The sequence below is a fragment of the Mastigoproctus giganteus genome, chromosome 8, assembly GCF_048544385.1.
Source record: "Mastigoproctus giganteus isolate SK-2022 chromosome 8, ASM4854438v1, whole genome shotgun sequence".
Taxonomy (NCBI): Eukaryota; Metazoa; Arthropoda; class Arachnida; order Uropygi; family Thelyphonidae; genus Mastigoproctus; species Mastigoproctus giganteus.
Window position 1 is genome coordinate 132,957,401 of NC_143582.1, and position 16,139 is coordinate 132,973,539.

Genomic DNA, 16,139 nt, shown 5'->3' on the forward strand with positions numbered 1-16,139 from the left:
TGGAGAAGTTAGAAGACAGAGAGCCATCTACCATCACCCTCAGTGACCATTCAGAGAGAAAACTTGATAATCAATTATTAAAAACAGTTGGAAAACCATAAGATGGAAGCTTGTTTAGAAGACCTTTATGCCAAACACTATCAAAAGCCTTTGAGATGTCAAGAGCAACTACTTGTGTTTCACCGAACCTTTCCATTGAATTAGTCCATAAATGGGTAACATAAGCCAGAATATCACCAGTGGATCGACACTGACGGAATCCATACTGGCGATCGTTGATCAGACGGAAGGTTTCTAGGTAGTTTAAGAGTTGGCGGTTAATTGATTTCTCCGTTACTTTAGAAAGAGTAGAAGTAATTGTAATGGGACGATAATTGGATGGGAAGAATTTGTCACCCTTTTTAGGAACTGGCTGGATATCAGCAAATTTCCAAGCAGAAGGAAAAACACCTTTGGAATAAGAAAGTGAAAAAAGGTGGCAAAGAATAGGAGTAAGTTCAGGAGCACAGGTTTTGAGAACAAGTGGAGAAATACCATCAGGACCTGGAGCTTTCTTAGCATCAAGATTCGTCAAAATCCTTCTGATATCCTTTTGACGGAAGACCACAGGAGGCATTGAATGGAGCGTGTTGGGAATGGCGGGAGGTGTTTTACCAAGATCATTAATACATGAGCAGGAAGAAAAATTGGATGCTAGCAGGTGAGCTTTATCCTTGGCTGAAGTGACAACAGAACCATCTGGTTTGGACAGAGGTAGGAGCAGAGATGGGCAAAAGTTGCGCCAATAGCTTTGGCAAAGACCAAAATGCTCGGCTACCATTAGGGCAAGAAGCAAGTTTTCTACTCTTAGTCTGTTCAAACTCTAGTTTGGACTGATTAATAACTGCTTTACAATTGTTGCGAGCTTTGGTGTAGGCAGAAAACGAAACTGAAGAATTAGAAACAAGCCAATTACGATATGCAACATTTTTCTCTTGACCAGCCTTAGCACATTTATTGGAAAACCAAGGTTTAGATAAAGGACGAGATTTTAAAGTGGAGTGTGGGATAAATGATTCCATTCCTGCAAGAATAATTTCACTGACACGATCTCAGCAAACATTGACATCAGAAGTTTTGAAACAGTAATCTGACCAAGGAAAACAAGAAAAGAAGTCTTGCAGGTCATCCCATTTTGCGTTCTTGTAATGCCAAACAACACAATAAAGGTTCCATTGGAGAAGAGACAATCGCCAAGTTGTGATCTGAAGTGCCTAAAGGACCTCTCACTTCAACCATGTACTTAGAAGGGTTGTTTGTGAGAAAAAGATCAAGCGTGTTGGCTGTATGATTAGGATTATCCAGTATTCTTGTCGGTAAATGAACAATCTGTGCTGTCATTAGTAATTGCAAAAGCCTCAGCATCTCGACCTGCTGGGTCAGTGTGACTAGAAAATGGAAGCCAGCTGGAATTGTGAACATTAAAATCACCAAGGAAAATTGCCTCACTGTTAGGAAAGTTGGACTGGAGAAAGTCAAGTTGCAAAGAGAGGAAGTTGTTGTTATTTGGTTTTTAGGAGCATTAGCAACTAAGGCCATATTGCTCCGGGAATATGCGGTGGTCATTCCCTTGATCTTTCCGCATCCTCCGTATTTGGTGGTGACGGGCTCGAAACCTGGTCTAATCAAGAAGCGTGTGCTACGCACTGCTGAAAGAGAGGAAGTCAAAGAGCTCCAAGTGATTAGTGGAGTTGGGAGAATGGTAGAGACAACAGATGAATTTGACACAATGAGGTAGAGAGATTTTAAGCCAGAGAAGATCAAAGAGAGGAGATTCCAAATTGCCAAGTTTCTGACAGGGAATAACAGAACGGACTTATGCACAAGTACCACCTTTGAGGCGAAAGGAATCGCACAGCGAATAATTTGGGCATCTGAGATGAGCAGTAGTTGAATCAACTGATAATTGAGATTCTGTCAGAAAAAGTACATGGGGTTTGGCAGACTGCAAGTGGAAATGGACATCATTGAGATTAGAAATGAGACCACATATATTTGTGAAATGAATTAGGAAGTGCTTGGGAGGTTTAGATCTTTTCACAGATAAGCTTGCTCTATTAGTTTGACAATTCATGGCATATTCAATAGTAAGAAAAAGTAGGTGGGACATGCTGTATGAAGTAATGAAATTTTTGGATATGGTATACACGTGGTAAGAATATACCCAGATCCTTGACATAACGTTTCCTCGACAATGCTCCCCGCATACACACTACTCGGACTCCTTCCAGTCACTATCTGGCAGAGTAGAGGTAGCAAGATTATACACTAGCTGATCCGGAAGCCTCTTAGAGAGTTACCAATAGGTTCGGTCCGGTGTACCAACTAGCGGCCGGCCTGCGAACACCGTTTTAGAGCATAACCTCGAAATGTAAGGAATATTGGATCTCACCATGACGTTCATCATAACCTCAAAAGTCATCAATGACTTTTGAGGTTATGATGGAAGAGATAGGGAAGCGTTGACTGGAACTTAGCTCTAGAGACTAAACATGGGTTCCACCACTTCAAGCATGGTATTTCTCGGTGGAGCTCCAGGTCCTGATGGTATTTCTCTACTTGTTCTCAAAGCCGGTGCTCCTGAACTTACTCCTGTTCTATGCCACCTTTATTTACTTTCTTATTCCAAAGGTGTTTTTCCTTTTGCTTGAAAATTTGCTCATATCCAGCCAGTTCCTAAAAAGGGTGGCAAATCCCTCCCATCCAATTACTTCTACTCTTTCTAAAGTAATGGAGAAATCACTTAACCGTCAACTCTTAAACTTTTCTAGAAACCTTCCATCTGCTGATCAACGATTGCCAGTAGGGATTCCATCAGTGTCAATCCACAGGTGATATTCTGGCTTATGTTACCAATTTATGGACAAATTCAATGGAAAAGTTCAGTGAAACACAAACAGTTGCTCTTGACATCTCAAAGGCTTTCAATCATGTTTAGCATAAAGATTTTCTAATTGGTTATCCAGTTTTCTCTCTGACTGCCCATGGAGGGTGATGGTAGATGGCTCTCTGTCTTCTAACTTAACTACTAATACTGGTGTCCCTGAAGGTTCAGTTCTTTCCCTCCATTCCTTTCCTCTTTTTTATTAATGACCTTCTTTCATTCATCAGAAATCCTACCCATAGTTTTGCTGATGATAGCACATTGCATTCCACTTTCCAGTTTGAGAAACCTTACCCTGCTCAATCAGCTTCAACTTCTCGAATATCCGCAATCAGTTCCTTAAATGTCGATCTCCAGGTAATTCTCCACTGGAGCAAAGACAACTTAGTTGATTTCAATCCTTCTAAAACTCAGTCCTTTCTTATATCTCGCAAAAAGGATTCTTCTGCTTCTATGCTCATCTTTGGTGATACTCCATTTTTTTTTAGACAAGATGATATATCTCTTTTGGGGATTACCCTGACTTCTAAACTCTCTTTGACAAGCACATTACGAATATTGCTTCCTCTGCATCTAAAAAACTTGGTTTTCTCCAGAAAACCAAGAGAAAAGCTTGGTTATCTCTTTTGCTTCTTACTTTTCGTCCAAACGGCTGTTCACTCTGTACAAATCGCAGATCTGCCCTACCACATCTGGGGCGGTGCTCCCAAAATCTCTCTCAGGCTTCTAGATTCCATTCAGAAGAAGGCAGTTAGGTTAATTAATGAATCCTCTCTAACAGAGTCTTTCCACTCTCTGTCTCATAGACATAACTGTTTCTGCTGTATGCCTTTTCTTTAGATACTTGCATGGGCACTGTTCTTCTGAATTTGCTTCTATAATTCCTGCCCTCTCTTTCAAAACAGTCCGAGCACATGCCCACACCAACCAACATCCATTTACTGTTCAATTTCGAACTTGCAGAACCAAGTTTTCATCTTCCTCGTTTATTCATTCAACCGCCATTTTTCTGGAACAACGTTCCTTCATACGTATTTCCTGAAAATTGCAGTGCACAGAAGTTCAAATCTAATGTCAACTAATATCTTCTCTCGTCTTCTCAACATCCAACCCATGCATGGTATTATAGGTTTTAATATCTCTCGTGTTTAGAGTTTTCATAAAAATACAAAATGCTCATCTGTTATTCTGTTTCTTTTTAAATATTTATTTGATTTTACGAGTGAAAAATATCTGCTTACAAACATACGTTGATCTAAACAAAATAGCTATTTTCAGGGCATTTTCTTTTATTAGCAGAAAATATTCAGATGGGAAAGCCTTGTAAAATTCAAATAGTTTATTTTTGCAGTCTATATACTTACTTTTGAATCATATTTTGGCTTAAAGATCAATAATTTCAAGTTGCAATCTGAGATAGTAGTTTTCAGCCACAGAAGTAAATGGTTCTCAAACAAAAGCTTATGTTTTTCATGGGATTTTATATCAAAAAAATCAACTTTCAAACTTGTCAGAAAGTAAAAGTAATTCAAAATGAAAATTGTCTTGCTCAACTAGGATTTAAATAATAACTTATTCTGAAATGATTTGATATCACCAAACAAATCAGACCAATTTTTCTTTCCCCTGTAGTTTTAAATTAAGAGCATTTAAATGACTAGAAATATATATATGAATTGCAAGATCAAAAAGCCACTCCATATTTGATAGTTGTTTTATTGGTTTCTCTTTTTTGTGTGTTGAAACATTCGTTGATGTTTCAACAGACACATTAAGGCCATGTGATCTTGTAAAATTTACAGTTGAAGTAACCACATTCATAATGTGTTGGAGATCCAATACTTTCCCATAAAGAGCTTCTTAATGCACGATTCAATGAATTCCAATCGGAGTTTCAGCTCCGATATCTATCATTTTCTTGATCATTCTACCCATAAGCCCAATGTTTTTAGCAATCATCTTTTTTGCAATGCCAGTTGTGACTCCTACCAGGTTTTTTATATTTAATCCTAACTTTTCAATAGATTGGCAAAAATTTTCAAAAAGATTTTCACCTGTAGTTGTTCTGCACATACTCTGTAGATCAGCTAAATCTTCAACTGGTACAAAATTATCATTAATTCCACGTATGAAGATGAAGAGTTCCGCTGTGACATTTACATCAGTACTATCATCCAGTGCCACACTAAAATATTTCATTTATTTTATGCTTTCCAAAAGTTGTTCGAACAAATTCTTTCCAATATCTTCTACTCTTCGCATAATTGTTTGTCGAGACAAATTAATATCTTGTATCATTCTTCGTTTCTCCGGACAAATTCTTCCACAACTTTAAGAAACAACGCGTAACAAATTCACCATCATTGAATGGTTTACTTTCGAATGCGATTAAATGTGCAATTTGATAACTGGCACTTACAGCACATAAATTTCTTGACTGCTTCGTTTTCAGTGTGTTTTGTTGTTTTCTTAATTTGTTTTGTAACTTTGAACACTTTTCTTTTCTTAGCACTCCTTTATGTTGATCATAAGATTTATGATTGGAATCAGTGTCGTTTTAAATTATATTCTTCAAAAACACACACAGTCTCCTGACACACCAACCACACTGCTTTTTTTGTGGTAATCAATGAAGAAATAGTCTTCAGTCCACCTTGGATCAAAAACACAACACTCCAAATCGATTTTCCCCTTTTGGAACATTTTTAAGAATGATTTTTTTTAAAAATTCAATACAAATTAATTCAATGCAGTGAACAAGCTATATCAAAATACATAACTGTATTTAGTGTACATATGACTGCTCTGAACCACATGTACATGTTTAATACAGTCGAGTTGGATGTTTGCATGCCTATACACGCAGTGGAGTTTGATACTGTTTTAGTTCACTTTCCTCTCGGGCCTTATAGCATTAGCATTAGTAGAGGCATTTGATGCAAGAAAGCAAGCTTATGCAGCATCAGCCAAAAAAAAAAAAATAAAAAAATAACCACTTCCACTTCACCCCTCTGTTCGTTCGAAATACCTGTCCAACTGAGCCTTAAACTTATTTAGGCTATCAACTTCCACAACAAGGGATGGAAGTCTGTTCCACTAACCAACCACCCGTTGGCTAAAGGCAAATTTCCGCACGTCTGTCTTACATCTGTCTTTCCTCAATTTGAATTTATGCCCTCTCAGGTGATTATTCTGAGCAAGAGGGAAAATCCCATCACCATTGAGTATGCTCAAACCATTCAAGGCTTTATACACCTCTATCAGATTACCTCGCTGGTGCCTAGTCTCCAACACTGTAATTTGCAAAACTTAAGCCTTTCTTCGTAAGAGCACCCCTTTGTTCCATTCACTAATCTTGTTGCTCTTCTCTGTATTCGTTCCAGCAGCTCTATATCCTTCTTGAAATGAGGCCTCCAGGCCTCTATACAGTACTCTAGGTGTGGTCTGACCATTGCCTTATGCAAGGGAATAATCACCTCCTTATCCTTGCTAGAAAAATTTCTGTATATCATTGACAATACACCATGAGCTACTCTTGCAGCCCGTCTGCACTGTTCAGAGAACTTCATATCTGCCTGCACAACCACCCCCAGGTCCTTTTCATTCTTTACCACTGTCAGTGTAGTACCACAGAGTTGATACGTTGCTCTGCGGTTGCTGTTTCCCATATGTAGTACTTTACATTTGTCATTGTTAAACTTCATTTGCCACCTCTCAGCCCATCTGCTCAACCTTTCCAGATCCTGTTGCAGCAGCATAGTGTCAGTGTCATAGTGTCCTTGACAACCCTGCCAACCTTCGTATCGTCTGCAAACTTGGACATTAAGCTTGATATACCATCATCAATATCATTTATAAATACAGAAAACAATAATGGACCCAATACTGAACCCTGAGGGACTCCACTAATAACATTAGACCACGATGAGCATTGTCCATTGATTACCACTCTCTGGCTTCTCCCCCTCAACCACCCCTTTATCCATAGCAGCGATTTGCCTCCAATGCCACGCTGCTCCAATTTGTGCAGCAGTCTTCCAGGTGCAACAGTATCAAAAGCCTTTCTAAGATCCAAGTATATAATATCAAAGTTATTCCCTGCATCCAGTTCTTTTGTGACTGCATCATAGTATCCAATCATATTGGTCAGGCAAGTCTTCCACTAACAAAACCATGCTGTGTCTGAGCTATAACTGAAGTCTTGTCTAGATGATCCTGCAGTGCTTCTTTAACCAGTGCCTCCATTAATTTTCCGGGAACAGAAGTTAAACTCACAAGTTCTATAATTACTTGAGTCAGCCTTTGATCCTCTTTTGTGAATTGGGGTCACATTTGCACATTTCCAGTCTATGGGTACCTCTCCTGAGTCCAAGGAAGCTCTCATAATTATGGCTATGGGTTTGCTTACTTCCTTTGCTGCCTCCTTTAATATAACTGGATAGATCCCATCCACCCCAGGTGCCTTTCTTGTGTTTATCTTCAACAATTTCTCCTCCACTTTACTCTCAGAGATTACAAGATTCTCTAGCTTACTGCCAGAGTTGAATACACCTCTGGCATTCCCCTTGCTGAATAACTCCTCATGAATGTCGATGCAAAATATTCATTTAGTTTGTTAGCTACCTGAGCAGAATCATCAACAGTTAACCCATCGATATCAAATGGACCAATCTGATTCATCCCCTTCCTTCTAGAGTTTACATAAGTAAAGAACTCTTTGCTGTTTTTCTTTGCATCCCTTGCCAAAGATATCTCGTAATCTACCTTCGCCTGCCTAACCTCCTTTGTAACTTGGTTACAGATCAACTTGCATCTTTCATAGGCTTCTGTGTCACGTGTTAATTTGTATGTATCCCATGCATTTTTCTTCTCTTTCATATGTCTCATTAGTTCATCTGACATCCATTTAGGGCTAAACCTTGAACAATATTTCTTAGTTGGTATGTAAAGCCTAGTAGCTTCCAAGATAAGTTCTTTGAATGCTTCCCATTTTGAATTTGCTGTTGGTAACATGATCAATTGGTCCCACTGTATAGAATTTAAATACTGTCTCAGTCCATCGTAATCGCCTTTACGAAAGCAATAACCCTTCCCTTTACCCCTAATGGTAGTTACCTCTTTGAGTAAATCCCACTTCAGCACATTGTGATCACTGCCACCTAGTGGTTCATTTATCTGCAGATTCTTAATGCATGAAGAATCACTACTGATAATCAAATCAAGAGTATTACTCCCTCTAGTTGCCTCCCGAACATGCTTCTGTAGAAAACAATCATCCAATAAATCCACAAAAGCCTTGCTAGTGTGTGAGTGACCAGCCCCCAAATTCCAGTCAATATCTGGGAAATTAAAATCCTCCATTTTAAGACCCTCTGATTTACTGGCCCACTCTGTTTCCCTGTACAGTTTCTTATTATCCTCATCAGAGTCATTAGGCCTATAGCACACTCCTACTCTCAATTTTGATCTCCCAATGCTTATGTCACACCAAACTGACTCGACACTGCACTGTCCAGCGATGTCGACTGGCTTCACTTCCTTGGATTTTATGTATTTCTTAACTAATAGCATAACCCCTCCTCCCTTCCTATCCTGTCTCTCCTTTCTATAGACATTGTACTCCCCAAATTCCAGTTCTGCATTCCTTATATCTGTGTGACACCACGTCTCTGAAAATCCCAACAATATCTGCCTTTGATGTTTTGAGCAATACCTCAAATTCATCAAATTTATTTACTAAACTCCTAGCATTGGTGTACACACAAGTATACATGCACCTGTTCTTTTTCTTAGCTACCCTAACACAACCCATGTGTTTACTTGTACCCCAATGATTCCCAGCAGTCTCTGAAATATCCTGCATCTTGTTTTCCAGGCTGCTGCTCATTCCAATAGAAGCAGTGCAAGAATCACTTTCACCTCTGCCAGTGGCTACTGTTAATCTATTAGTCCTTGTATCCCCCCAATATAGCAGTTTTCCAACCCACCTAACACTGCCTCGATAGCATCAGCAAACATTCTTGCACCCTTTCTATTTAAATGTATCCCATCCCTGTAGAAGCAGTCTCTCCTGTTAAGAAGTACAGACCAGGCTGAAAAAAATTCTACCCCTTGAGCCTTGTAGTCTTTCCAGGGCCGAATTGATCGACAGGGCTCCCATCATATACTCCCTCCTATCGTGTCTGGTCAGAATTGCAGACACTTTCAAATTCAACCCTAATTCACAGCTTTTTTTTCAACAGTGACCTGTACTTGTTAAGTAATTCCGCCGTTCTCGTACTCTTAATATCATTAGTGCCAACGTGTACAACTATATCACCTTTTGTGCCTTTAAAAGATGATATCCGCTCTACAACATCATGAACCTTTGCCCCTAGCCGACATACCCTGGTCCTGTTCCACCTGTCCTTTTTGCAAAGCATGTTCCCCGCTTCCCTGACAATAGAGTCACCAACAACTACTAGTTCCTTTGGGACCAGCGCATTCTGCCTTGGGGGCTGCCATTGTGTTGTGCGATGAACAAGTGCAAGCTCTGGCTTTGGTGTGGTCAGCTGAGAGCTTGATGGGCCCCTCAATTTTAATCCTTCGAGGGCAACCACCCTGTCCTTCAAGCTCTCATATAGGCCTATAACAACGCTGAGTTGTCGCTTGATTTCCTTACACTCCTTGCATCGTGCACAAACAAAGACATCCCCCATGGCAGTATCATGTCCCATACCCGACTGCCCCACAAACGTCAAGCAAGTAGTGCCTTTTAAAAGGCTGTGATTCAGAGGGCAACTGCCCCCCCCCCTCAGTTCTCCTCTGAGCCACAGCCCTCCCATTAGCTTGAGCCATTTGCTTTGCGGCTCTGGTTTGAATCATGATTTCGATTTAATTTCAATAAAATTTCAATTTCAGTACAAAATTAAAACCCTAAACTTGTATCCCAACACAGTTATAACGCTATATTTGTGTTTCAGTATAGAGTGTTATCTACGAAATTCCTTTATATAACTTCCGTATCAAGTTAAGTATTAATTATTTATTTTTCTAATTATTTATGTTACGTAACCTAAGTCGTTTTATATGTATAGTTAAAAGTACAATTTAATTGACAATGAAGTTCAACAAGATTAATAGATTTTACTGAGTAATTGACAACATTATGTACTATACTATACTATATTAAGCTTATGCTATCTAGTTCGAGATATTTTGTATCGCGTTACAATGGTGGTAATTTACGAACGGTCAACACGTGGATTTGATACCCTTACCGATACTAAGTAATACCTACAAAATCTCTATCTAAGTTATTTTAAACAAGTATTGTAAATAGGAATATAAAGCTACTCTAGAAAATAAGTTAATATGCCAATTTAAGCTAATAAAACAGAAATAAATCAGAAAAAACTTCTCTGTTCCAGGAGCGGCAAAAAGCTACATCCGGACAGGCTACACTCGTTCTCAAACTGCTATAAAAATTATTCGCCGTCTGGATCCAGCCCTTGGTCTGTAGGTTGGACACCACTGGTGTAGGCTATTTTTGGAATATTAAATTTTAGAATATTATATATTTTAAGGCAGAAGAATTCTCTTAACTGGGATTTTCTTCAGAAACGGCTGAATCCAGGTGATGTGTAATTCAGAAGGTGTTGAAATTGCATATATATGCAAGGTGGATGAAGGAAAATGCAAGCTTTTGTCCTAAATCCTTGCATAGCGAGTGATCTCCCCAATACACTTCTTGCTGTATTCATGGCTCTGGTTCAGTAACCAGTGGATGGGGGGGGGGCAGATTTTTTTTTTTAACTTAAGACTGTATATCTAACTCAAATATTTCTAGGTAAGGGTAAATTTGACTAACCCTTGTATTAGACATCATGTTACCCAGCTTATCTAGTTTTTTGGGAAATGAAATTAAATGTCACTATTGTTTCCTTATTATTTTCATTCAGTGAACCTCCCAGTACAAGCAGGCTTCCTTATGACTTAAGCAGGACCAAGTCATTTCGAGTCGAGCCTAAAAATCAAAGAATTTTTCGTGCATCTGACCTAGTCCAAGGAAAGTTGTTAGGAAAAGGTTTCTTTGGTCAAGTTTATCAAGTAAGTTTGGGGCTTTTAATGATATTAAAATATTATTTTATTTATGGATATCATTAGTTACATTACATAAAATTTATGCGTGCTCACGTATGGTGTGTGGGTCATTTTATTTTATTTCTTTACTGATTTAAAATTTATTCATATACATGCACTCCCTGGCTTACGTAATACTCAACTTACGCAAATTGGACTTTACATAAGTTTTTGCCAGCCAGTGCAAAAATCATGGAAACCTATTTTGCATCCCATGGGAATAAATGGAGGCATCGTGAAAATATCGTAATGTGAACCCAGTAACACATTGTTTTTTTTTGTAATTCGTTCCAAGACCTTTGAAGTTGAAATTTTCAGTATATAATTAAGCTAGGGTCCGGAAAATTGATCGCCAGCAATTTGCCACCGCGTCAGTTTATCGTGTTTTACCATCTAGAATCATAAAAAGTTATTTTTTATTTAAGTTTCTGCCCTAAGCTATGATTAGCATATTTTTTTAATTCTATGAACTGTGAGGGAATAGTACGGAAATAAAAAAAAACACTTGTGTGGAAATATGTAATTTAATAGGTAGATTATGTATTTTAATAGTTACATGTATCACAAAAATAGTCAAAAAATCCATTATTTGAACAATATAACAATTGATTAATTTTAAACTGAACTAATTATAACATTAGGTATGTCATAGTACACTGCAAAAATTCAAAATGAATGTTTATGCAATCTTCAGAATCAGTCAAGTTGGGATAATTAATTACTAAAAAACTGTAATATGTACAACACAGTATGTAAATTATTAATAAGAAATATTATGCGCTATACCTCTTAGATAATCAACAATATCACCTCGTTCATCGTATGCACTAACAAGCCTTTTAATTCGTTCATCACAATCACGATACTTCTTTTTTTTGTTGCCCGTATAACTTCCACTTAGATATTGTTCAATGCGCATTTCGTTAATACTTTGTTCTTTTTTAATGCCATCGATAAATTTCCAAATGTTGGGATGATAAGCAGCGACTTTTTCCTCAAATCCTCTATGCCACCCTTCAACAGAATTATTCGTTCTTGGTAATCCTTCTAGAACAAGCTGGTGTACGTTCCACATTTCATGGGAATACTTTGGTGGTTGACGAAGATATCGTCTGGTTGGGTGTCCAATCCATTTATCCTCAAAATAATCAAAAACTTATTGCGATTCTGGAGGAAAAACACCATTTTCACACAATTGTTCAAAAACGACCATCACAATTGGAGTGGGCACGAATGCAATTGCTGCCAAAATTCGCATATTTAAAGCAAAATTAGCATCAGTTTCATAATGTTGTTTCAATCCATTATTCTGAATGGAACGAAAAATACATTGCGAAAAGTGGGAAAAAACAACCCTGTTGCAAAGCGTCAGGTAAAACTCTTCTGCAAGCATTCATCATCACCGTCTCAAAATCTATAGTTATTGATATTGGGGACGTCATCATCATCATCATCAGCCATTTTCAATCCACTGCAGGATGAAGGCCTCTCCAGCAACTTTCCAGTTCCTTCTGTTTTGAGCACTGGCCATCCATTTACTACTCAAAAACTCATGAATTTCATCTATCCATCTCCGCCTTTGTCTTCCAGGTTTTCTTCTAGCTCCTCTTGGGTACCATTCTGTTATTTTCTTAGTCCATCTGTCATCATGTTTTCGAGCTATGTGTCCTGCCCAAGACCATTTTAGTTCTTTAGTTTTGATAAGAATGTCCTTTACTTGAGTTTGCTGCCTAATCCATGTGTTTCTCTTCTTATCTAACAGTCTGATTCCCAATATAATTCGTTCCATTCTTCGCTGTGTAGTTCTTAGCTTCTCTTCCATTTCTTTTGGTGAGTGCCCAAGTTTCACTTCCATAAGTCATGGTGGGGAGTATACATTGATTCATTATTTTACGTTTCAGACAAACTGGGATACTGCTCTTCAGTATGTGACTATATTTCCTGAATGCTATCCATCCAAAATTTATTCTTCTCTTGACTTACAGCCATTTATCATTATTACAGCTAATATCTTGTCCCAGAAAAGTATATGACTCCACCTTTTCAATTACTGCTCCTTCAATCATTATTTCCCTTTCTGTGACATGCTTGTTCATCATTACTGTTGTTTTAGCCATATTCATCTTTAGTCCAAAATTCTTACTAACTGTGCATAACTGATTAAGATTTTCCTCTAATTCTTTGGGATTGTGGCTTATGACCACAATGTCATCTGCAAATCGTAAATGGTTTAGGTACTCTCCGTTCACATTGACTCCTTTCTGCGACCAGTCTAATCTTCTGAAAGCTTCCTCAAGGGCGACAGTAAACAGCTTCGGAGATGTTGTCTCCTTGTCGAACTCCTTTCTCGATTTTAAATTTGCTACTGTCTTTGTCTAGTCTAATAAAGGATGTAGCACTCTCATATTTTCTTCAAAATCATAATATATGGAGTATCTATGCCTTGTCTTTCCAGTGCCCGAAACATTGCCTTATGCTGTATGGAGTCAAATGCCTTTTCATAATCCACAAATGCCAGGCATAATGGTGTTTTATATTCATTTGCTTTCTCCATTAGCTGTGATATTACGTGAAGGTGATCCATAGTTGAGAATCCTGTCCTAAAGCCAGCGTGCTCTTTCGGTTGATTCTCATCAAGTATTCTTTCTAATCTGTTAGTAATGACCCTTGTGAACAACTTGTAGATATGGGATAACAAGCTAATTGGTCTAAGAAAGGCATAAGAAAGGAGATAAATCAGAAATTTCCAATTTCTGATTTATCTCCTTTCTTATGCAGCAAAACTATGATTGCATTATTCCACTGCTTAGGCATCACACCTTTTCTAATGCACTTTGTGAAGAGCCTTGCCAGTTTTTGTGTTATGTCTCTACCTCCCAATTTTAACAACTCTACAGTAACTTCATCTTCCCCCGGGGCTTTCCGATTCTTCATTTTCTTCAATGCATGTTCTACCTCATCAGGAAGAATATCGGGTATGTCGTATGTGTTGCTACTTTGCAATCCATCTTCCCCACTGCTGGTATCATTCCCTCGCTCCTTGTATAATTCTCTATAGTAGTCTTTTGCTATTTGAATTATGCCTTCTCTGCTGTTTATAAGTACACCCTCGTTATTCTTCAGTTTCAGTATCATTTGTCTTTCTGTATTACTGCTCATGGCTGCTGATTTAAATCCTTTGTTTCCCTTAATGCTTGTTCTACTTTTCTTGTGTTAAATCTTCTTATGTCCTCTCTGAGTCTCTTTCTAATGGCTTTGCATAACTCAGTATACTCAATTTTCTCCCTGTCAGTGTTTTTCTTGCTCTTCATTTGTCGTCTTTGGTTCATCATGACAAGTGTTTCTTGACTAATTTTTTCTTCTTTGGATTTCTGTTTCCCTATAGGTTTCTCGGGCTTTATCACTTTCAGAAAGTTGTAATATTCCTTGTCGATATTTTGGTCCTGAGCAGTCTGCAGAAGCTCAAACTTGTTCTTAAGTTCCAGTACATACTGCTTTTTCTCCTCTGTTATTTCAAAGACCTTTGTATTATTTACTCGAGTCAGTTTTTTCCTTTCCTTTCCTACATCTATATCAAGTGTACATCTTACCATTCTGTGATCACTTCCAACATTTACCTTATTCAGGACGGTAACATCATTCACAATATATCTTCTATTAGTGAGGATGAAGTCGATTTCATTAGTTGTTAATCCATTTGGACTCTTCCATGTCCACTTTCTGTTCACCCTTTTCTTGAAAAAAGTGTTCATTACTGACATTTCTTGAGATTCTGCAAATTCCACAAGTCTTTCACCTCTTTTATTTCTTTCACCAATTCCAAAATTTCCTATAGTTCCTCTTTCTGCGCTGTTTTGCCTTTTTCCAACCTTAGCATTGAAGTCCCCCATAATAATAGTGTAGTGGGTTTTCTGCTCATCTAGAAGACTCAATTTCAGTGTACATTTCTTCAACCTCTTCATCATCATGGCTCGATGTTGGTGCATAAATCATTATAATCTTTAGCTTGTACCTCTTAGAAATCTTGAGTATTAGTCTTGACACCCTTGGTGATGTACTTTTGAATTCCAAAATGTTGTTTTTTAAATCTTTATGGACCAGAAACCCAACTCCACCTTCACTCCTTTCACTGTTTCCATTGGTATACAGCAGATTTCCACTTGATAAACTTATAAGTGATTCATTTCTTCTTCTTGTTTCAGCCAAACCGGGGACATAGCCGGTTCCATTTCAGCTGCTGTAGTAGAGATACATACGTTTCCTCAGACTTGTTAGGCAATAATGCATAAACTAATGGAAGCGATATTTTGTCCTCGAATCCATGTATCATGTACAGCTGATAAAAAGTAAGGGAATAGTTTTGAAAGTCCCATCGGCATACCAGTGTTCACTTCGCGCTAACAACTGCAAATTTCTTTTCATACTGAAAATTAATGTAAGATTGTCCTCGGGTCCAGAATCAAATTGTAGAAATAATTCTCCATTGCATGATGTTTTATATTCTTCTGTAAAAACTATGTCTCTACGATGCGTTGGAAGAACTGGGCCATCAAAATTTCGATTTCTTATATTTCGAATCATTCGTTTCATTGTATCTACACTTGGAAACTTAGCGGCTACTGCTTGGCTACAGATTCTCGAAACATTTGAAATAATATTATGAGGCGTATTATTTGTTGTTTCTGCATAAGTTCGAATAGTATCAAGAAGGTGTGCTGCCTCAACTCCTGCTGCGTCTTCACAATGATTGTGCTCCTTCCATGTTTTAACAATGGTGTTATTTACTGTAGTAACTCGAGCGGCATATTTGGTTTTTTGGTAATTTTGACACTTCCAATGAATTTTTGTTTCATTTTGCCTGTCTTTATGAAACAAATGCCCACTAAAGCACAATTTCAGTTTTCCTTTTTCTGATTTCAAAAATTCCACCGACATGATGCGTTCACAAACTTAAAAGGATGAAAAATAAACTCAAAATAAGAAAATGTTGTGATTGTAAGAGATTATAAATATATAAGTACCTCCCTAATCGGCACGCCCAACCCTCACTTCCCTAAAACATGCTACTTAAGTTAAAGATAAATTTATATAAATT

At 37.9% G+C, this 16,139-nt stretch overlaps 1 protein-coding gene across 3 annotated transcripts in view; it reads left to right on the plus strand.

Moving 5' to 3' along the window:
• LOC150081827 (LIM domain kinase 1-like) overlaps positions 1 to 16,139 on the plus strand; it is a 360,820-nt gene that overhangs the window by 181,097 nt on the left and 163,584 nt on the right. For all 3 annotated transcript variants that reach the window (XM_090378920.1, XM_090378921.1, XM_090378922.1), the window contains one exon: positions 10,864 to 11,011. In XM_090378920.1, the coding sequence (XP_090235046.1) occupies positions 10,864 to 11,011 (148 nt within the window). The remainder of the gene's footprint in view (positions 1 to 10,863; positions 11,012 to 16,139) is intronic.